Raw genomic sequence first — 23,475 nt, 5'->3', positions numbered from 1 at the left:
TCACTAAGCCTGGTGGTTGGGGTGCTGAGGCGGTGTACAGGGGCCTGCCTTGTTTTTGTATTAAAAATGCTAAGTAGACAGGAAATGTAAAAATATTACTGGGTAATTATAAATGTTACTGGAAGACGTGGTCAGTGAAATGCTATTTAAAGTAACAACTATAGTCTTAAAAACGACAAATAAAAATACTATTAAAATAAACATCAATTAATTACACTTCTGTTGAAACCAAATTAAACCAGGCCCCTAGGACGTTCAGGGGCCCCATAAATGCTAATATTTTAAAGAACCACATATATGGATATTTAATATTTGTTTATTGAGAATGTCAATGCTGTTACATTTTATTTAACGGTTTCAGCATAGATAAATTAAAAGATTTAAAATTGTTTAACATTTAATTTTAAGATTTTAAGGAGCTGGGAAGTTTACCTTGTAAAGATCAAAGAACAATCTTCATTGTTGTTATAGCAACAATATGATGCTGAGTTCAATGTTATACATTTCAGTAAATTACAATTACTAATGATTGCTTTTCAATTCTGCCAATTAAACAACCCCCCAGGAGGATTTTGTTCACCCAACCAAAGACAACATAGTCACGACAAGATATATACAAATATCATATATAGGGCTTCCCCCAGAAATCTTGCTACGCCTGGTGTTCGAGGTGGTCCACCGTGTTTTTGTGTTAAAATATGTTAAGTAGACAGGAAAAGTAAAAATATTACTGGGTAATTATATTACAGGAAAACATCACCAGTGAAATGCTATTTAAACCCACAACCAGTCTTAAAAACAAATCGAAAAATACAATTACAATGAATATCAATTATTTGCACTTGTTTAATCCAAATTAAGTCAGCAGCTCCATAAGGCCCCAGGACTTCAGTGGCCACAAAAAGGCTAATATTTTAACACAGACCACAGATACATAAATGTAACATTTGTTTACTGAGATTATCAATGCTGCTAAATTTGATTTAATGGTTTCAGCATACTGCACAGTGGCGCAGTTGGTAGAGCTGTTGCCTTGCAGCAAGAAGGTTCTGGGTTCGATTCCCAGCCCCGGTCTTTCATGTTCTCCCTGTGCATGCGTGGGTTTTCTCCGGGTACTCCGGTTTCCTCCCACAGTCCAAAAACATGACTGTCAGTGTACTGGCTTTCCCACTTCGCTCTACGAAGAAGAGGACCGGCAGCAAGGTTCAACACCTTTCTTCCATTAACACACTGAAGACAGTTCTCTTTGTCCACAGGTTTAATAATGTAGAAAGTGTGAAACTGAAATAAAATACAACAAAAATACAATTACAACATGTACTATTTTTGTTACAGTAAAATATAGTGAAAGAACTAAACATAAGTAGATAATAAACAGTATACATACAGACGATACCACAAAAGACGAAGGATGGAGGCAGATGCAGGTGAAGGATTACAGTCAAGCACCATGTAAACATCCATCGATTTCTACTTCCTGTGATGTCACTGTTCTGGCTATTTACAAAATCACCTGCTGGAGGTGCTAAAGTAACACAACAACACTAACAGCACACTCCCCGCCTGGCATAGATAAATGCCACTATCAACATTGAATAAGAAACACTTCTAAACTTCTGAAACAGTACAGTTCTAGGTTGGCGGTAACAGAAGAATGAGCTCCGTCACTGGTCTCAGAAATACTTTAGTTCCATCCTGCTTTGACACCTTGACCTCTGCTTTGCGGACCTTGTTGTCTTGACTGGAGAGAACTTGAGTAATTATCCCCAGGGGCCATTCATTCCTCTTGAGTTGCTGGTCTCTTAGAAGCACAATGCTCCCAGTCTCCAGATTCGTCTGATTGTTGTGCCACTTCCTTCTAGGCTGCAATGTCGACAGATACTGTCTTCTCCATTTGGGCCAGATGGTGGACCTGGCGCCATTGCTGCTTACAGAGGTCCTTAACATTAGGGTCTTCAGGTGGAACAGATGGAACACCCATCTTTTGAATTAGGAGGGTAACTGGGGTGAGTATAACTGTGTCACTTGGATCAGTAGACACTGGTAGGAGAGGCCTTGAATTGATAATTGCTACCACTTCTGCCATCAGTGTAGTAAGCACCTCATGTGTCAAACTTGATGTCCCAACTTGCAGAAACATTGAATCCAGGATTCTTCTGGCTATGCCAATTAACCTTTCCCACGAGCCACCCATATGAGATGCATGTGGGGGGGGTTAAAGACCCATGAGCAGCCTTTGTCTGCCAAATACTTCTCAACAGATTTGGAGTCAATATTAGATGGGATCTTTAGGTCTGCTGATGCACTCACAAAATTTGTGCCTCTGTCGGATCGGATCTGTTTCACAGGACCTCGAATGGCCAGAAATCTCCTGAGGGCATTGATAAAGCAGGAGGTGTCTAAAGACTCGTTGACCTCTATGTGAACTGCTCTAACAGCCATGCAAGTGAATATTACAGCTCATCTTTTACTATGGGCGAGACCACCCCTTGTACGCCTTGCAACAACATTCCATGGGCAGGAGAAGAAGTATTGGCTCATCTCTGGTTTTTTCTCTAGGTTGTGTTTGAGAGAGTGAAATCGCCTAATAGCCTGCTGTCTGTTATCAGGGAGGTGCTGTCTTGGGTGTCTGAATGGTAGAGGAGCTACCCAGCTATTACTAGCATCCTTTTTCACTCCTTGTTTCATTATTGCCATGAAGGCAAGATCTTCAAAGGATGAAGCTTGTTTATTATCTTCGCTGGTAAGTTGGAACACTGTGTGACCTAGCTCAAAATCTTCTACCTCGTAGACATCTTTTGATCTTTTGGGACTGTATCTCTCTTTAACATGTAGAACACTTGGACAGGGCTCAAAAATGGTTGTGCGAGCCTGTTCGTGAATGGTGAAATATGTGTTCACGCTGAGTGGCTTATGAATACGCCCAAGGCAGACTTTGCCCACAATCACCCATCCTAAAGCAAGTTTCTGAGCATAGGGAGCTTCTGGTGGGCCATAGATGTATTTATGAACCTTATGAAGCCTGATGTCACGTCCAAGTAGGAGCATAATAGGGACATCTGGTTCGAGTTCTGGGATGAGGTGAGCGATTGGTTTGAGATGTTCATGATGAAGAGCAGCACTCGGTGTTGGAATTTCTGCTCTGTTGTCTGGTATCTCGTTACACTCCAGCAGACTTGGTAGTAGCTGCACTGTTTTACCATCCATTGACTCTATACAGAAGTCTGAAGCTACTCTTCCCATATTTTCGGACATTCCAGAGCAAGTCTTTAGTGAGTACGAAGCAGCCAGGCCTTGAACACCAAACGTGTCAAAGAAACTGGAGTGTGCCAGAGATCTGTTACTCTGCTCATCTATGATAACATAAGCCTTTATGGCTTTGTCACGTTCTCCTTTAGGATAGACTCTGGCCAGGCATATCTTGGAGCAGTTCTTGACTGCGCGGTCTCCTCCACAGCCTGAAGTGCACTGGCTAGTAACTTTTGAAGTTTGAATGGGTTCTGGCTCCCCGCCGTGCTCTATTGGTGGTTTGGTGTCTTTTACCCATGGTGCCTGACCCGGGTGTAGTGCTGAAGAGTGTCTGTCACTGCTGCATTCAGTGCACTTAACAATAGTTTGGCAGTCTCTGGCAGTGTGTGCTGAAACGTTGCAACACTTGAAACAGATGCCATTTACTTTGAGAAAAGTTTTCCTTTCTTCTAAAGGTTTTTCCCAAAATGCACGACACTTCTGTAATGTGTGGGGCTTGTTATGTATAGCACATCTCTTATCTGGATCCTCCATGTTCTTTTTGTATCTGTTGTCTGAGCGCACAGCAGCTGATACTTCTGTTTTGTGAACTGAGATTTCCCTCGTTCTGTTTTTCCATGGAGGTCTTTGTAAGTTAACTTTAACTTCATCTTGACAAAGTTGAAGCTAGGATCATTCCTTATTTGTGCTTGATTGTAGATGAATGAGACAAAGACTGAGAATGGGGGGAACGGTACACAATGTAATTGTTTATAAGAAGATCCATGAGAGAGCCATTTTTCTTGTATACTGTAAGGTAATTTTTGTGCTACTGCATGTACACCTCTGGGATTATCAAGATAAGAAAGACCAGGCAGATCTCCCTCAGCTTTAGCTGCATCTAATTCCATCAGTAAATCACTGAGGTCCTGAAGTTTGGTGTGATCCTTGTTTTCAATTTTTGGAAAATGATCAAGTCTCTCAAACAAAGCTTTCTCAATAGCTTCAGATGCACCATAAGAAGTATCTAATCTGTTCCAGATCATGTTCAACCCTTTAGCTGGCTGGTTTAAATGGATAGATCTTATGCGTTTTGCACGCTCAGTTGATTCACTTCCGAGCCACTTGACAAGCAGGTCCATTTCTTCATCACGTTAGGTTTAAGTCTCTTATAGCATTCTGGAATGTACGTCGCCAGGCCCTGTAGTTCTCTGGTCTGTCGTTAAACTGTAAAAGACCAGTTGTAACAAGCTCTCGTCTTGCTAGAAATCTGACGAAGTCTGTCATCTGCGAATCATTTGAGTGAGCAGGCTGCTGGAAGTTGCCACGTTGGGATGTGGGACGAGCTTCCATTGCATTGTTCGTGTCACATGGTTGCTGATTTGCAGTGGGACTGTGTGAAGGCAGTAGAGAGTCTGGATGATCATTTTCTTTGATTGTTCTGTACTGGTGCTCCATCTGTTGCAATGAGGTGGCGTTGACATCTATTGTGATAAATGGGTTAAGGCTTTTTTGCTGTGTTTTAAAAACATTAGCATTAGCAACAGCAGGGCAATCATCTCTTGGTGGAGTGAGATGTGGCATGCACAACGTATTGTGTGAAGGCGCACGGTGCGATTCAACGTATGTCTGCTGAAATCTTAGCCTGGTTCTCAACATAGTCTTTTATGAGCTCGGAAGAGTCAACTACTGATGAGATGAAAGGAAGATTACAGATGTGTTTTCCTTCACTTGCTCCCATCACTGCTTCTAAAGCTTCTGCCTTTGCTACAGCTGCAGCAGTCTCCTTTTCCATAGTCAACATTTCCATTGAAGCTTCTAGTCGAGGCTTTTGCATTTTTAACTTCATTTCTTTTTCTGCAAATACTAAGCGTGCCTTTGCCACTTCAGCGTTAGCCCTGGCTTGCTGCAGCGCTAGTTGCTGTTCCACTGGAACAAGTGGATGACATTGATGCATAAGACTGTGTCTTTAATGACGCTGACTTTGTCTCCATATTGCAGGTCGGTAGATGCTGTATTGTGTGATGACAGTTGCTGTAGTAACATGCACTGGATTACCTCGTGTATAACGTGCCGTCTTTTCACTGTACTATCTTTCCCACTTCGCTCTACGAAGAAGAGGACCGGCAGCAAGGTTCAACACCTTTCTTCCATTAACACACAGAAGATAGTTCTCTTTGTCCATAGGTTTAATAACGTAAAAAGTGTGAAACTGAATAAAATACAACAAAAATACAATTACAACATGTACTATTTTTGTTACAGTAAAATATAATGAAAGAACTAAACATAAGTAGATAATAAAGACGAAGGATGGAGGCAGATGCACGTGGATTACAGTCAAGCACCATGTAAACATCCATCGATTTCTACTTCCTGTGATGTCACTGTTCTGGCTATTTACAAAATCAACTGCTGGGGGTGCTAAAGTAACACTTACAACAACACTAACAGCACAGTCAGGTTAATTGGTCTGTCTAAATTGCCCTTAGGTGTGAGTGTGCATGGTTGTTTGTCCCGTGTGTCTCTGTGTTGCCCTGCAACAGACTGGCGACCTGTCCAGGGTGTACCCCGCCTCTCGCCTGGAACATTAGCTGGAGATGGGCACCAGCGACCCTCCCGACCCCACTGAGGGACAAGGGTGTCAAAAAAATGGATGGATGGATGGTTTCATCGCGTTTGATCCGTACTGAGGTAAAGATCATTAAGTAGCAGCGGCGTGCGGGCCAATGCGCAGAGGTGCCAGCTGTGTGATTGGACAGCGCATTGCCAGCTTTAAATGCTTAAACTATCAACCTTTCTCTTATAAACTTATCCTTTAGGAATAAATCTGCTACTGAAATAATCAGAGCAACAAAGACGCTTGCAATCCGGCTTTTGATAGGATTGCAAGATGGAAAAGCATGGCGGGCCGCCAGGCTTATAATAACTGGGGGAAACCAAGGGTTTGTTTTTTGAAAAATTATAATAAACATAAATAAAAAAATTTAAAAAAAGATTTTTTTTTTTTAAGCCATATTGCAAGTGTCTCTGTTGCTCTGAGCGTTTGGGTGATGTTAGGAGCAGATTTATTCCTAAAATAAATGTTTAGAAAAGATAGCCAGACCAATCACACCTCTGGTGCCTATGCGTGTTGTCTCGCGCGCTGCAGCAGCTGGATGTCTTAAGTTTATGTCAGCGTGGATCAAGCGTGCCTCCTCTCACTCAAACTGGACACAAGCTCACCTGTATGGATATTTACATCAACCCCCTGTGAGGAAGTATGTTTCTTTCCAGAGTTTTAGATCAAGGTAGGAGTTCAAACCCCACCGCGTTAGCTCTGGTTGCGTAGCTCTTGTAGAGAACATTTGTGGACAAAGAATTTTGTGCGGCTTTTCAATTTCAACATGCTGTCCAGCGCCCAGCTCTGTCTGTGCTGATAAAGTTTATGTATGTGGTCCCGGTTGGTCGGAGCGTTAGTGGCTAACGAACCAGCGCTAATCACTCATCATGCAGGTTCAGACCAGTGAGGAGCTTTGGCGCTCGCCGCCTCACAGTCACGCTGGTGTTATATTATTTTATCAGAAGTAGTAGTAGTATTTTTACTGTTAAACGATGCATCAAACCATATCGAATGTGTTGTCCACTTAGTCAGCCAGAGTTAATGTGCGCGGAGATCTGAGAAACTCGTCCCATAAAACTTGGCCGACCAAAATAGTTTCTGCGTCTCCTTGTTAAAAACGCAACAAACATGAAACGGAAGAGCTACTAAAGCCACATTAGTAGCATTAAATTAAATCTCCCGTTTGTTGTGCATCTCTGTGCAGTGCAGCGGATTTAACTCATCATGCAGGGCCGGTCCAAGGCTGTATGAGGCCTGGAGCAGAATTTGACTTAGGGGCCCCTCTTCATGCTAAAAACATCAGTATCTCTAATAGCTTCTGTGTTAAATTTAGTTAAATATGGGAGAGGGGGACCAGTTTAATTGGCGACCCTAAAAAGCAATAAGTTATAATCGTAGTTTACTCATTTGTATGAACAAAGCTCAAACTCAAAGATAACATCAGATTGGAGCTATGGTAACAATTTAACTATGAATATTGTTCTTTGAACTTTTACAAAGTAAACTTGTCAGATCCATAAAATCTTACATATAAATGTAAGATTTTTCTTTCTGCTCTGTCCTTCGAAGGAGGACACACTTTCTCGTCTCCCTGTCCTCCCTATATTCCCTGCTCACCGTCTGTGTCCTGTGTTTTCAGAGTCTTTCTTTTGAATAACTTCCGAAGTTGCAAATTATGGGTCTAGTCAGCTGATCTCTCAATGCAATTGATACAATTTTTTCAACTGGGAAACCGGATAAAGAGGAACCCTGACGGGACATTCTTTCCTGGATATACAATGGATTCTACATGGAAGTGGAAGACCGTGTACATGATTGGATTCATGATAACAGGTTTTCTGCTTATTGGAGTTGGCAGATACCTGGCTTATCGGAAATTTTGTAAGATACCGGCAGCAGTTTTGGCAACTTCGATGCTGCCAGGTACGGTTGATGGGATCTCCAGAGCGATCAACACTCGGACTGAGATGATACGGGAGCTGAGCCAGACTGGGTGCGATCCTGGAACAGGACCGTGGTTGGGCAGCGGATCTCGGACTCAGAATGGATATGGTGTGACCTTGGAGAACGTTGTTTGCTCGGATCAGGCGGAAGACCCTAAAATTCGGCTGTTTGGATTTGCCACTGAGAAGCACCAGCAAGACATTCAAGGAAGGCATTAAATTGATGTCAGCCTGACCTAAACAAATTATTGCTATCGGAATCTGGCTCCCCGGGCTGGCCAGCTTATCCTCCCCTGGTTGTTATGTCTAAAGAAGGCTCTGTTCTGCTGCCCCCCCTCACCCTTCCCTCCCTGGAACATCTGTGGGCCTGAACTGTTTACGCTTGTGTGTGAACCCAACATACTCACAATCACGGACAAACCGCGTGCTTGAGTTAGGGTTCATGGTCTGACACACGCATAACTCATGAGACCCATATGCACCGTCACTCCTCCTCCTCGTACCTGGCTTGTTTTGTCTATATGTGTTTATATGTGCTTAAGTGCCGAGGTTTTTATCTTCATCTCAAACTCTGCCCTGCAAAGAGCAGAGTGTGAGACAGGCTGTTTTTTTTCCTCTCCTTACCTGATGTTTTTTTTTCTTTCTTATTTTTCCTATTTCCTCCTGCAAGGCGGCGTCTGTTGGGCTGCGAGGCCTCGGCCAACTATCTCCCCGTCCCGTACCCCCACCCCCCCACCCCCTCATGTTGTTGTGTAATTATATGTTACAGGAAAAGATCTCCAGTGAAATGCTATTTAAACCCACAACTAGTCTAAAAGCAACAAATTTGCACTTCTGTTTAATCCAAATTAAGTCAGCAGCTCCATCTGGCCCCCAGGGCTTCAGGGGCCCCATAAACGCTAATATTTTAAAACATATTTAAAACAGATAAATGTAACACTTGTTTATTGAGATGATCAATACTGTTAAATTGCATTCAATTGTTTAGGCATACATAAATTAAAGATTTTAAATTGTTTAACATTTAAATACAAGATTTTAAGAAGCTCGGAGGTTTACTTTGTAAAACTTCAAAGAACAATATTCATAGTTGGATTGTTTTGTTACCATAGCAACATTCTGATGCTGTGAGTTTAATCTTTGAATTTACAAATACAAATTAGTAAACTGCGATTACAATTTAATGCTTTTTAGGCTGGCCAATTAAACTACTCGCTTTTCCCATATTTCACTAAATCTAACACAGAAGCTGTTAGAGATGCTGATACTTTTAGAAACAAAAGGGGCCCCTAAAACAAAGTCTGCTCAAGGCCTCATACAGCCTTGGACCGGCCCTGCATGATGAGGTAATCCGCTGCACTACGCAGAGATGAGCAACAAATGGGAGATTTAATTCAATGCTGCTAATGTGGCTTCAGTAGCTCTTTCATTTCGTGTCTGTTGAGTTTTTAATAAGCGTCACAGAGACTACTCTGGTTGGTCGAGTTTATGGGACGAGTTTCTCAGACCTCCGAGTGGCCGCACGTATTAACTCTAAGTAGACGACGCATTTGATATGGTTTGATGCATCGTGTAACCGGAAAAATAATACTAAAAATAATAATAATATAAAATCAGCGTGATGTGCGACTCCGAGGAGAGCGTGAAAGCTCCTAAGCGGGCTGAACCTGCATGATGAGGTTAGCGCTGCTCGTTATCCACAAACGCTTTGGCCAACCGGGACCACACACATAAACTTTACAGGGAAGACAGACACGGAGCCACACGCTGGGCAGCGTGTTGAGATGTAAACGCCGCATATAATTGTTCGTTCACAAAATAACTCATTCTCACCACTCGCTCAACGGTCCTCTGAATTCGCTACTACAAGTTATTCCTGCGGTTCACATTGAGCTGCGCAACCAGAGCTAACACGGCAGGTTTTAAAGTCTTACATAGAGTTCTCCAAAGGATCATAATTCCTCACAGTAGGTTTATGTAAATATCCATACAGGTCAGCCTGTGTCCAGTTTGAGTAAAAGGAGGCGCGCGCGAGGCGTCAGCTGTGTGATTGGTCCGCGCTGTCGGGTTTAAATGCATAAAAGCAAAAGAGACGCTTGCAGCCCAGCTTTAAAAAAAATAATTAAAAAACATTTTTTTTTTTTCTTCCCCTACCCCCAAAAACGTAAACAAGCAACGCTTAGCCTGGCGGCGGGGGCTAGTAAAGCATGGCGGGCCGTGCTTTCCCATCAGTAATCTTCATTCATCACCTGCTGTGCCGCCTAATAGTCATGTGTTTCACATCATGTGTTGATTTTTCACTGTTCAGCATCTGATTCTCTGTTTTTATGCCATAATTCACATCCAGTTTGTCGCTCCGTTTTATGTCCTGCTTCTCCTGTTTCAGAGTTTTGCGCAATGTGTGCATCGTTTTTTTTTTGCGTATGTTTTTTTTTTTTAACCCCCTATGGTGCAGGGAGGTCGGGAAACGTATTGATGGGGAAAAGGCAGACTGACATAATCCATTTAAAACAACGGAAACAATTTCGGTATTCTGATTATTGAAATTTAAAATTGCTGTGGTACCGTTGTTCTATCACACCCGTTTCATACTGGACCACTTACAGCACAGGTGTTAACGCTATAAAATGAACGCCCTCTATCATGGTATCACCCATGGAGGGATTTCTTTATTTAAATTGGTTCATTTTTCAGAGGGATACAAAGTGAGGGTATCGTGATTTTAGTAATTACATGTTTATAAGAGCGATTTTCTGTTGTCTTTCCATGGAAGCGGGCAGCCTTCAAACGGAAATAAAACACTTTTTAATATAAGTGACATGATCACAGACCTGCTAAAACATATGTACAAAAATACTCAATAAAACAAAATATTTGAAAATCAGACACGAGACAAAGTGAATCACAGCAACGCCATCAGCTGGTGTAACGCTGAACTGATGCGGTGAAGCTACCAGTAGCAGGAGAACGGAGCTGCACCAAAAGCTAACACTGAATAGAAGGAGAGCTACCATTAAGTTGTAAAGTTTACCTTCGACCAAATGCCCCCCAAAGGAATCCCAGTGCCCCCCTTTTATAAAAATTTCCGCCAGCGCCCCCTGCCGTTCTCTGAATGCCCCCCGAAGGGACGATACCGCCCACGTTGGGACCACTAGTCTAAATCATGTAGCAGGAGAGCCTTCTTGACTTTCGTAGCATACAGCAGCTTTTCATGGCACACGACACAAAAACAAGCTCCAGGCACTGTGAGTTTGTGACACCAACTGCTCAGCGGCTTTCCGTCTTGTCCCCTTTTCTCTAGCCATGCCCAGTGCCACTTCTTTTTAAGTCCTTTTTAATTCAAGTAAACGTGTTTCTTTACCAGGTGAGACAAACTCCATCGTCTATCATATTGCATTTGATTTAACTGCCGAACAAAACGCATGCGCTTCTTTACTACAAACCGTTTTACAGTCATTGGTCAAAAACACGGGAGCTAGAATTCTGATTGGCAGACATCTTTGTCTATTTACAGTTTAGTTGAGGCGGGCTGTTTGGTCCAATGCTCGCTTAGGTTGAAAAGCCGGGAGTCTAGCCCCCAGACGGAGCTCTTTAAGCCCTGAGACCATAGACAGAATAGACGCCTCATGGACCGCTCTCGCCCATTGTCGCTGACGAGATTCAGAGCGGCCATCTTGGAGCGGTCCACCACTCCACTCAGCGTTATGTGTTTAGCAGGCACAATGACGTATCAGTGCATTTAATCGATCGCAACACGCTTTTTTGTTACTGGAAACCATATTCAAACATCTATCAAAGCTACATTTAGAAACAATTGCATTTTTTAAGTATGTTTTCAATATATAGTTCAGCATATTTAAATATGCTTAGTGGCTATAACAATAGCATAGGAATGGAATATTCTGATATTGATGTATGATGAGCATATTACAAAGCACACAACCGCTCAATTTATTTAATAAATTATTTAGCAATATCAATACATATTTATATAACTATGCAAACAAATAATGACCAATAATGAAAAATAAATGATTAATACTGAATAATATATATTGGATACATGTTTGTATGTATGTATACACATACATATATATAGATATATGTAAATGTTTTGAGGATTTATAGCTTCAGAGTGATTCAGCAGCTGAGATTGAGTCCAAAATCTGACGCGAGATTCATCCGTGCTGCAGTGAATCAGTCTTTCTTTAAAGATATCTCCCACTTCGTCCTCACATCGTGTCTTTATGAAACCTTCAAAACAAAACAGAAGATTTAGGATGCATCTTACTTTTGACAGAGTGAAAGAATTACATATAAATAATAGTCTTTACCACCTGTGTAAACTTTGCTGGTCAATGTTATAAAACATAATATAAGTTTTATAATATATATTACATTGTTTCATGTCTAATGTAGTTTCTTGTGTCAGATAATCTAAGTCAATGTTAGAGAATAATTCATTTTTTTAGATTTACGGAATCTCGGTTAGCCTTCATAGCGGGGCTGAACCCCGTATTACACCAAGCACTACAGCTAATATGGGCCAGTCCATTTATGCCAATGGACATAAATACAGTAAAGTAATATTCTAATCACAAAATATACACAATAATATGTCCATCTTACTTGTGAAATGTTGTTTGTCGAGCCCTCACATCAATAGTCCATCGATCAGAACAATATCCCTCAGTGCTGAGGCATCTTCTGCTGTTTTGGTTCAGCAAAGTAGGAGGGACGACCACTCCTAGATGGCAGCCGTATTTCCTGCGCCGGAGCAGCCAATGTGAGGATCTACTCTTATATTATGTTTATGCCTGAGACTACAGTTTGGTTGAGGTGGACCGTTTGGTCAAAAGCCGGAAATACGGCCCCCGGCCGGAGCTCTTTAAGCCCTCATATATATACACTGCTCAAAAAAATAAAGGGAACACTCAAATAACACATCCTAGATCTGAATTAATGAAATATTATCATTGAATACTTTGTTCTGTACAAAGTTGAATGTGCTGACAACAAAATCACACAAAAATCATCAATGGAATTTATTAACCAATGGAGACCTGGATTTGGAGCCACACACAAAATTAAAGTGAAAAAACACACTACAGGCTGATCCAACTTTAATGTAATGTCCTTAAAACAAGTCAAAATGAGGCCAAGTATTGTGTGTGGCCTCCACGTGCCTGTATGACCTCCCTACAACGCCTGGGCATGCTCCTGATGAGGTGGCGGATGGTCTCCTGAGGGATCTCCTCCCAGACCTGGACTAAAGCATCCGCCAACTCCTGGACAGTCTGTGGTGCAACGTGACGTTGGTGGATGGAGCGACACATGATGTCCCAGATGTGCTCAATTGGATTCAGGTCTGGGGAACGGGCGGGCCAGTCCATAGCTTCAATGCCTTCATCTTGCAGGAACTGCTGACACACTCCAGCCACATGAGGTCTAGCATTGTCCTGCATTAGGAGGAACCCAGGGCCAACCGCACCAGCATATGGTCTCACAAGGGGCTGAGGATCTCATCTCGGTACCTAATGGCAGTCAGGCTACTTCTGGTGAGCACATGGAGGGCTGTGCAGCCCTCCAAAGAAATGCCACCCCACACCATTACTGACCCACTGCCAAACCGGTCATGCTGAAGGATGTTGCAGGCAGCAGACCGCTCGTTTTTCGAGGGGGGTGCGTTCCAAAAATAACCCGCGATAAGTGAAATCTGCAAAGTAGTTACCTTTAGTTTTTACAATTATTATACAACATAATTAAATACTCTACATAGAAACCAAAGAACAAAACCTGCTTTCAGGTCAGCCGATGTGCGTGTCAGTGTTGTCTTCAAGACCACCTAACCCAAGACCAAGACAAGACCAAGACCAGAGTGTATCAAGACCGAGACAAGACCAAGACTTTTAGGGTCCGAGACCAAGTCAAGACCAAGACAGAGGGAAGTCGAGACCGAGTCAAGACCAAGACCAGCGCAGCGCTCTACATGATATGATAAAATGTGAAATATGATCAAAATTACTTCTCAAATTGATCTCAAAGATCCATATTCCCATAAAAACACATAGATATTAAATACTTAATAAATTTAACCAATATTAAATTTAACAAACTCTTTGTTCTGCTTTGCTTCCATCTCTGCTACGATCTGCAATGGTCTCGTGCCATCCCTAAAAAGATAACGCCCTGGGTGTTTACCCATGTTGCTCATGTCAGAAACCACCACTGTCTGCACCATTAAACATAGCAATTGAGGCAAAGCCCTGACGCTCAACTATGAACACTGACCAAGGAGCAACAAGCAAGAAGTAGATACATGTATGCCAGTGGTTCCCAAACTTTTTGTCCTGCGCCCCCCCGAGTGGTTTCCAAACATTTTCTGTCCCACCACCCCACAAACAGCTGTGTGATTGAACGATCTGTTTTTGAGGGGGAGGGGTGGATCGTCATATTTGGTTTCATCAAACTAAACAGTTTCTCCCGCAGGGTTTTGGGATTATTTTTTCTTTTTTTCCCCATCTCTCTTGAAACCTTGATCTCCTTACTCCTTAATAATGCTGGCTAAATTGATCAATAATCTATTAATGTTTTTAAACAAAGATACAATAAAAATGCAGGTTTTTCGCAGTTTTTTGTTTTCATAGAATATTTGCGTTAATTTCCACAACAGTAGAACTGAAAGTACAACTGTTTTTAGATCAATGTTTATTTATTATTAGGTTGGAAACTTTGTGCTTCTTTCATGTTCGGCGCTGTCGGAGTATTAACCCTTCCACTGCCACTCAATTCTCCACCGCTTTTCTTCAGCTCTGTGGATCATCTGACTTCCTCAGCTCTGATACAGAAGAGCTCTGGTCCTGGTTCTGTTCTTCCTGTCAAACCATTCTGGACTCGGTTGCTCCATTAAAAACCAGGCAGCCAAGGATTAAACCTGAGCCTTGGTTTAATGACAGAACTCGTGCTGCAAGGCAGGAATGTCGTCGTGTTGAACGCAGATGGAAAAAGGATAAACTGCAGGTTACCCTTCAGATTTTAAAAGACTGTTGGCGTCTCTACCAGAGCACGGTTAAAGAGGCTAAAAGGGAATATTTGGCAAATATAATTTCCTCAAACAGCCATAACTCACGTGTTTTATTTCACACCATTGACTCTGTCCTTAATATTCCACAGAATGCCTGTTTGGAAGCTTCTCCTGACATGTGTGCTAAGTTTCTGCATTTCTTTATTGAAAAGGTTGGTAGTACCAGGGCTCTTATCACAGCTCCTGACTCCGACCCTTCTGTTTCGGTACATTGCTCTGCTGCCTTCAATCAGTTTGAGCCTGTGACTGTCTCACTTTTAGAGGACGTGGTTGGCCACATTAAGCCATCAGGTTCCCCACGTGATCCTGTCCCTCCACAATTTTTTAAAGATATTTTATCTAGCATAGTGCAGCCTGTTCTTGCAATTATAAATAGCAGTCTGTCCTCAGGTGTGGTGCCCTCTAGTTTTAAACATGCAGTAGTGCAGCCACTGCTTAAAAAACCTGGCCTTGATCCTACTGTTCTGGCTAATTATCGGCCTATTTCGAAGCTGCCTTTTCTTTCCAAGGTTTTAGAAAAAATTGTGTACTGTCAGCTGAAACAGTTTTTAGATGACAATGGCATTCTGGAGGTTTTCCAGTCAGGTTTTAAAACTCTTCATAGCACAGAATCTGCTTTAATAAGAGTTTTTAATGACATCCTTCTTGCATGTGATTCTGGTAACCATGTTGTTCTGATTTTACTTGACCTAACTGCTGCCTTTGATACAGTAGACCACAATATTTTAATATCGCGATTACACCACATCGTTGGTATTGATGGCACTGTTCTTAAATGGTTCCAGTCTTACCTAGAGGAGAGAACATTTTCAGTGAAAATTAGTGACTCTGAATCACCTGCTGTTTCAATGACTTATGGTGTCCCGCAGGGCTCAATTCTGGGCCCACTGCTTTTCTCTCTTTATTTATTGCCTCTGGGTTCTATCCTTAGGAAACATGGGATTTCTTTTCATTGTTATGCTGATGATTGTCAGATTTATTTGCCCATGAAGCAGAAGGATGTCCACTCTATCCAACATCTCCTGGCATGTGTTGGTGATATTAAATCTTGGTTGGCCTTGAACTTTTTAAATTGTAATGAAAACAAAACAGAGGTGATTGTGTTTGGACCCAGTGGCTCCTCTGAGTCCTCCTCTGTTGACCTTGGACCTTTGGAGGTATATTTTAAACATGTTATTACGGACCTTGGTTTTAAGGTGGACAGTGATTTCAAATTGGACAGCCAAATCAGAGCCGTGGTTAAGTCCAGCTTTTATCATTTAAGGCGATTGGCATCAGTGAAATCTTTTCTTTCCAGGCAACATTTTGAAACAGTGATCCACGCTTTTATCTCGACTCGACTGGATTACTGTAACGCACTTTATCTGGGAGTCAGTCAGTCGCTGCTCTCACGTCTGCAGCTGGTTCAGAATGCAGCTGCTAGACTTTTGACAGGAACTCGGAAGAGGGAGCATGTGACCCCTGTCCTGGCCTCACTTCACTGGCTGCCTGTATATTTTAGGATTCATTTTAAAATTCTTTTGTTTGGTTTTAAATCACTGCATAATCTTGCCCCGGCTGACCTCTCTGAGCTTCTTCACCCCTACGTACCTTATCGGTCTCTCAGGTCAGCAGATCAGCTGCTCTTGGAGGTACCAAGATCCAGGAGGAAGCTCAGAGGGGACAGGGCTTTCTCTGTCATAGGTCCTAAGTTATGGAATGACTTGCCTTTGCAGGTCAGAGAGGCCCCTTCACTGTCCACTTTTAAAGTTCGTCTTAAAACCCATTTATTTTACTTGGCTTTCAACTCCTGCGGGATCTAGTTTTAGAGTGTATGTTTTTTGTTTTTAAACTGTAAGAGGTTTTTATTTTTTTTATTATGCTGTGTTTTAATGTACAGCACTTTGTATCAGCTGTGGTTGTTTTAAAGTGCTTTATAAATAAAGTTGGTATGGTATGGTATGGTATGTCATTTCCCTTACATCAGTGGTTCCCAAACTTTTTCTCCTGGGCCCCCCCAGTGGTTTCCAAACTATTTCGGAGAGACTCCCTGCTATACTCAGCCCGGCTCTCAACTTAGCCTATAAGCTACTTGTTAACAAGCTTAAGGTGATGTATTGATAGTAGCTAGCTAGTCATCTTTTAGCTAAATTTACCTGCATCAAACAGCTTTACTAAACAGTCTGTTAGTTTGGGGGGGAAACTGTGAAAAGTTCTTTGCGTTTTGCTGGTTTGCTGCCATGATTCTAACACACATGTGCAGCTCTGCACAGCACCAGCAGGTCTCCTTCGCCGCCGCGAAGGAGACCAGTTTATACTGAATAGTATAAACTGGATGGACAGGTGTTTACAGGTGTAAACCCAGCGTCGTAGCGCTCATGTTGCGTTTAAAGGCGGCTCAGAAAAACAGATTACCACATGTTAACGGATTAAGCAGTTTTAACTGCTGATAAAAGTGACAGAAGACACAGATATGGAAAGTGTGGAAAGCCCTACTGTATCAAATCGACAGAGGAATAACAGAGATTTGGCCGTTCTAAGGTAAAAACCCAGCCCATACAGCGTTCGTGTTTTTTTGTCTTTTTCATCCAGACAGCTTCCCGCGCCCCCCCTGCAATGGCGGCACGCCCCACAGTTTGGGAACCTCTGATGTATGCTATTCTGACAGCGTATCTAATAGGCTCTCATTGACACTCCAGTCCTATCTAATAAGCGAAGACCCGTGCAGAAGAATCGTACTGCTCCTGAATGTCGCATCAATACATTGCAGACTTTTGGACACAGCGTTGTCTCATATGTGCGACAAGTCAGTCAACACCTCCGCACAATAATTCAGAGCAGTGAGTGACACCTTTTTTTCATCACACTGCTTATGTGTCTCTAAACAGCTAGCTTTGCTAACATCACGTCAACGGAGCTTACCTTTCTTTGAGATACTTTTCTAAGTGACGAAAAAAGTTAGACATTGTCCCCACCGTCTGTGAAAGCGAAGCGCTGCTGAGTTAGCTGTGGTCATCGGATTTCTTATGATTTATGCAGCGCTATTCTATTACTGACGATTAGACAGATCTTCTGCCGCTGAGAGAAAACCACTGTGCATGTCTTGGAGCGCCGCGTGCGAGTCAAAGGTGAGAAGGGGGAGGAGGGAGTAACAGAAACACGTAATTGGCAAGTCACGTTAGAGTCCTCAGAGCCCGAGGCCGAGACAAGACCGAGACCAAATGCGGTCGAGTCCGAGACGAGACCGAGACCATCAAATAATGGTCTCGAGACCGGTATTGAGACCAAGACCGATCTCGAGTACTACAACACTGGTGCGTGTTCATCAATCAGGCCTCAATGTGATCCGGAGTCATGTCATTAAAGCGTCTCCTCCAAGGTGCCCTGCGAGATTCACAGCAGTATCTACGTCAGAGCGATGGATCTCGTCAAGCGAGCCTCCGGTCGGTTTTGCGCTGCCTCTGGCCACAGTTTTTTCCAGCAGGCATTCAAAGTTTTCAGCTTTTATCTCCTGAATGGCCAATCTGTATTGCTTATATTTAAATACCGTAACTTTATTGGCACACAGGTAGAGCAGGAGCTTGGAGACTGTTAAGCCAATCAGGACGCAGACACAATGCACTGTGAAAAAAACAGCTAAAAAAAATCCGCGAAGCAGCGAGACCGCGAAAGGTGAACCGCGTTATAGCGAGGGCTCACTGTATACACATATGTATATGTGTGTGTATAGATAGATAGATAGATAGATAGATAGATAGATAGATAGATAGATAGATAGATAGATAGATAGATAGATAGATAGATAGATAGATAGATAGATAGATATGTCGTGACTATGCTGTCTTTAGTTGGGTGAACAAAATTCTGCCTAATATCAGTAGCTGTTAGTGATCAGTAGCACACTCTGCTGGCGGATGTTTAGTGTATACAAAGCAGGAAGCCGACGTCGTTTCTCTCTACATCCAGTGGGTGGTGCAGTCGATACAATCGATAGCCACACAGGCACACCAGCTAGAAGGAAACAAAGGCACCCAGTACAACACTATTATTTACCCAAGTTTCTTATTGGGTTAAATAAACAATTGTTTTTGAATTTAAACCTGTGCCTGACTCTCCTTTTATTGCTCGGTCCATAACAGTGCATCATCCAACCCCGTTTTCTGTCGGCTGGAATACTATAATGGATGCTGTGTCTATTGGTCTTAAGGTTCCCTCATACTTCATCTGAAGTGTCAAAACTGGCCATCATTGAATTAATTGCGTAGGGAAGCTTCTTCCTCCCCTTCTCGACACTAGACATAGGTAGAATGCAGAGCTTTGTGCAATGTGTTGACTGATTGATTAGAAGTTTGTTGCTCTGTTTTATGCCGGAATGTCCTAAGGCAGCAATGTTGATATTTCGTTTCAACTAGTCAGCTTCCATTATCTGTTTGTTGCATCTGCAAATTGAATACTTTTAAGCGTTTATCAGATGCTGTGAGGGATTGCATACATTTGTACGATTCTTCACAAAATACCTACAGAGATTGTCAAATGACTAAAAAACTCCTGAATGAAAATTGAAATGTGATTATCCACAGAAGAGGCTGTGTGCAGAAAGGTGTGGTGCTCTCTCTGACTATTTCATTAAAAGAAAACTGAAATTAAAACTGAAAATGTTATTACATGATTATCATTTAGTGAAACATTTCCGCATAACATTGCACTGGCCCCACGTCTGACCTAAAACTTATTTTTAGTGTTTCTGTCACTAAATGTCAATGTGGGGTGATTTTTTTGTATAAGAAGAAATGTCAGAAATAAATCATATAAAACCATACCAGTATGAACTAAGACTGAAATATTTAATGGAGTTAATTGTGACTGATAATTAAAATGATCAACTAATTTAGTAATGGAATAATTAACTGAGCAGGGCCGTGCGGAGACCAATAAAGGGGCAGGTGCTCAAAAAAAAAAAAGGGCACATCTAACCGCATTCTAGGACAGAATATTAACAGCCTCTCAGCTTTCAGTTTAATAAACAATGACAATTAACAAAATTGAGAGATATACAATCAAAGCTAAGGAAAATCTCTATATAAAGCATACAACTATGTATATGTAAGAGATTTTATTAGTAATTTTTTCTGCAGGTCTATTTTGTTATAAGGAAGTATTGCAATACTCAAACCCGCAATTTAGCAAGACATGTAAATCAGAGCTGGACCACCAGACATATTTTGTCTTTACAGAATTACACTATTAAAAATGTAAACAAGGGCTCAATGCAGCTTTATAGTGTACTGTAAATCTATATAAAAAGAGCTGACTGTTTGCTACACTTGCAGTGGAGATGAAGACGGTCCATTCAGGAAAGCAGAGCTGCGGAACTGCAGAAAAACGAAAAAAACAAAATCAAGAATTTAATTGTTAATGCATGTCACCATGAGAAAAACCTACTGAGTTTTGCTTAAAAAACTTTTTTCTCACATGACGTCGTGGGCTGGGCCCAAAATCGCAACAAAATATTTCTTATATTTATGTGTGCAAATAAAAGTTTATGTTTGGCAACAACTTTTTAAGTTCACAAGACAAAAATGAGTTAATTTAGAAAAAAGTTATTTAAACAAAACAATTTGTTTTTAAAAAGAAATCATTACAATTCCAAAAGTTTTGATAACAATTTTATTTTACTTAACTGAGGTTAATTTTTTTTTTCATTGAATAATTGGGGCAAAAAAACGTCATACTCTGCGAACCAGACCCTTAACGTACTTAAAGTCTAGGTTGAGTTTTTCCCCCCTTCATTAATGACACTTTTATTACATACATCTATCATGGTTGTTCAGGGTGAGTTATTTTAATTCTAAATGAATATCCTTGTTGGTCTTTTATTTAAGTGCTATTCTCCTTCAAGATACATTTACCTAACGTCGGAATAACTGCCATGTACATTATGCGGCAAAGGAAATTAGAAGACATATTTCCATTATGGAGATGACCGGTTTTGGATGGGTGATGTGCCCCTATTGCATAAGCGATACTGAAGAATGACTGCTATCATTAAAGATACAGGGAAGAAGCCTTTTAGTTATCTAGCTTTGCTAGCAAAGTCGTTATCTATCAGCTAGCTAATAGCACAACAACAACAACAGCCTAATGTCTGTATGATAATACTGAATCGACAGATAAGAACAGTTTTTCCTCACCTGGCTGTCTCCTCCCCTCAGTAGTTCTTCAGAGAAAGGCAGACGCAGAGGCCTGTCAGTGTCTGTTGTATTTCATTACCTCTCTGCTTAAACCGCAACTCCGAGCTGAAGCAGAAACGATACTTCAACGTTTTCCGTCATCTGACAAGTAACAAGTCTACTCCACTTTATTCACCAAAAATGTTTTTTTTTTTTAATTCACCAAAAACTGATCTGTAATCTGGAACGTTCGCTACGTTGAGCTCCAGTTAGCCGCCTTAACTCACTGCGCGAGAGGCAATTGCGTTCTGCGTCACAGGCAAAAGGTCAAAGGTAACAAGGTGACCGGGGGGCTTATTATGTTGTACAACCCCCCCCCCCAAACAAAAAACTAATTATTTTAGTACATGTTATTATGTGTCAGAAGAGGGTTTAGAAAATACCAAAAAATAAAAATAAAAAATTTGACCAAAAGGGCACTTTGGGGCAAGGAGCAAAAGGGGCAGGTGCTCAAGCACCCCCCCCCCCTCCCCCACCCCCCTCTGCACGTGCCTGTAACTGAGTATATAATATAAGACACTGAAACATGCCATTTACTGATAGAACAGCCAGTAATTAAACCAAACGTGAACAAAAAAATGAATACATGCATTTAAGATGGAAAAAAAACAACAACAAAAAACTTTGTCTGTAAATATGTTCAAACCAGAATTATTCAACTGGCCTGGTTCGATTTCTGTAAATGTTATGTCATGTTAGTTTATAAACATTTTCCAGTTTTCCTTTAAAGCAAAATTGAGAATGAAGGAACATAAAGGAATGCATGATGAATGCTAAAGCAGGAAGGGTGTCCTCAGCCGGTCTGCACTGTGTGTTAAGGGTGTGTGCAAAGATGTTTCGTAATCACATGACCACCTGTCAACTGTTCAGCTTCAGCTGAAGAATGGGAACCTTTTAGAACACTGGTAAAGAGTCACTGGCAACAAGAATGTGTTTTGCCAAGACTATCCTGCCAAGTCTCGACAAAAAAAAAAAAAAAAGAAAAGCCAATGACGGTAATAAACATACCGTCATTGGCACTATGACAGTATATTTAGACTTTAATGTGGTAAAATGGTAAATGGCCTGTACTTGTATACCGCTTTATTTAGTCCAGAGGACCAAAACCACTTCACACTAGATTCAGCCATTCACACACCAATGGTAGCAAGCCACTGGATACTAGGCACAGTTTCTCTGGGGCAATCTGAGAAGCTGCTGCCATGCAGCAGTGCCACTTGTTGGACCTTCTGACCACCACCAGAAAGCAAGGTGGGTGAAGTGTTTTGTCCAAAAATCATGACAGCGGAGGTGGGCGTGGCGGGAAACAAACCAGCTACCCACCGACTGAAGGACCAGGTTCTTCCATGTAAAGCTGTTCAGTATAAGAATCAAAGATTCATTAAAGGTCTCTGGAGCTCACCTCATCTCCATTGTTGAGGAGGCACACAAACTTGCCGTCAGTGTCAATCTCATCGATGCAAATGGGTCCTGTAGCCGAAGCAGAGTGAGCAATGGAAACCGAACTGCTGGCTTCCTGTTCCTCCACATCAATGCGTTTCCTCTTTCCTTGAGTTGTCCGCACACTGCGACTGCTGGATGATGCTCGAGACACTGTGACACGGGATGAAGGACTGGGAGACAGCTTCAGCCTGGGGGACAGAGAAACACCATTTAGATGTAGATGTGTCCGTGTGAAAAAAAAGTGAACATCACAAAGCCATCATAACTTTATAGTTTACCACCTTTCCTCCTCTCCCTCCAGAAGCTTCCGGTAGGCATTGATCTCCATGTCCAGGGCCAGTTTCACATCCAGCAGTTGTTCATAGTCATTCAGCTGCTGCTGCATTTTGGCTTGGATTTCTGCCATTTCACGGTCTTTGTCTCCCAGTAGTTTACGGCTTGTGTCTCTCTCCTGTGCTAAAGCTGCCTCAAGTTCTGCTATACGATCCCTCGAGCCACGCGTCTAAAGGGGTAGATTACCAGTATTAGACCAGGGCAAACACTTTTTATCCAAGCACAGGATGTTTCCTGTCCTATCCAAGGACAGTTGGATAGGACAACTGTCCTTATCCTCACATAGGATCCAATGCTTCTTGTACAAATCAGTGTTGATTTTGACAGCAAATATTTTCAGTTTCAGTCTTTTTACTAAAATGTCATTTAGTTGTCACAAAACTAAATGACAGTTTTAGTCTGTTTAAAAAAACGTATGGCTTATGAATAAAATTAAATGAATCATTTAGTTTTAGTCATAAGTCAGAATTTTTTGTCTAGTTTTAGTCCACTAATTATAATACATCTTTGACTAACTACAGTCAAATTAGTCAACAAAAATATATGTAAAATGTAATTATTTTTTGATCAATTCACTTAAATTTACACAAAAATTATGCTTTTAACCAGTTATGGCCTTATATTGTCAGGAAA

General features: G+C 41.7%; 1 protein-coding gene and 1 long non-coding RNA gene across 4 annotated transcripts in view; one reads left to right on the top strand and one right to left on the bottom strand.

The window, feature by feature from the left end:
• The window catches only part of lmnb1 (lamin B1), an 85,040-nt gene that overhangs the window by 34,756 nt on the left and 26,809 nt on the right, over positions 1 to 23,475 (bottom strand). For all 3 annotated transcript variants that reach the window (XM_081613848.1, XM_081613847.1, XM_008423812.3), the window contains exons 6-7: positions 22,791 to 23,011; positions 22,469 to 22,697 (exon numbers count right to left, since the gene is read on the bottom strand). In XM_081613848.1, the coding sequence (XP_081469974.1) occupies positions 22,469 to 22,697; positions 22,791 to 23,011 (450 nt within the window). The remainder of the gene's footprint in view (positions 1 to 22,468; positions 22,698 to 22,790; positions 23,012 to 23,475) is intronic.
• Positions 1 to 23,475, top strand: part of LOC103473512 (uncharacterized) — a 73,989-nt gene that overhangs the window by 37,321 nt on the left and 13,193 nt on the right. The gene's annotated exons all lie outside the window — the stretch shown is intronic.

This window comes from Poecilia reticulata, chromosome 12 (genome assembly GCF_904066995.2).
Source record: "Poecilia reticulata chromosome 12, P_reticulata-male-v2, whole genome shotgun sequence".
Lineage (NCBI taxonomy): Eukaryota > Metazoa > Chordata > Actinopteri > Cyprinodontiformes > Poeciliidae > Poecilia > Poecilia reticulata.
The sequence above is the reverse complement of the archived record's forward strand: the minus strand, read 5'-3'. Positions and strand labels throughout refer to the sequence as shown.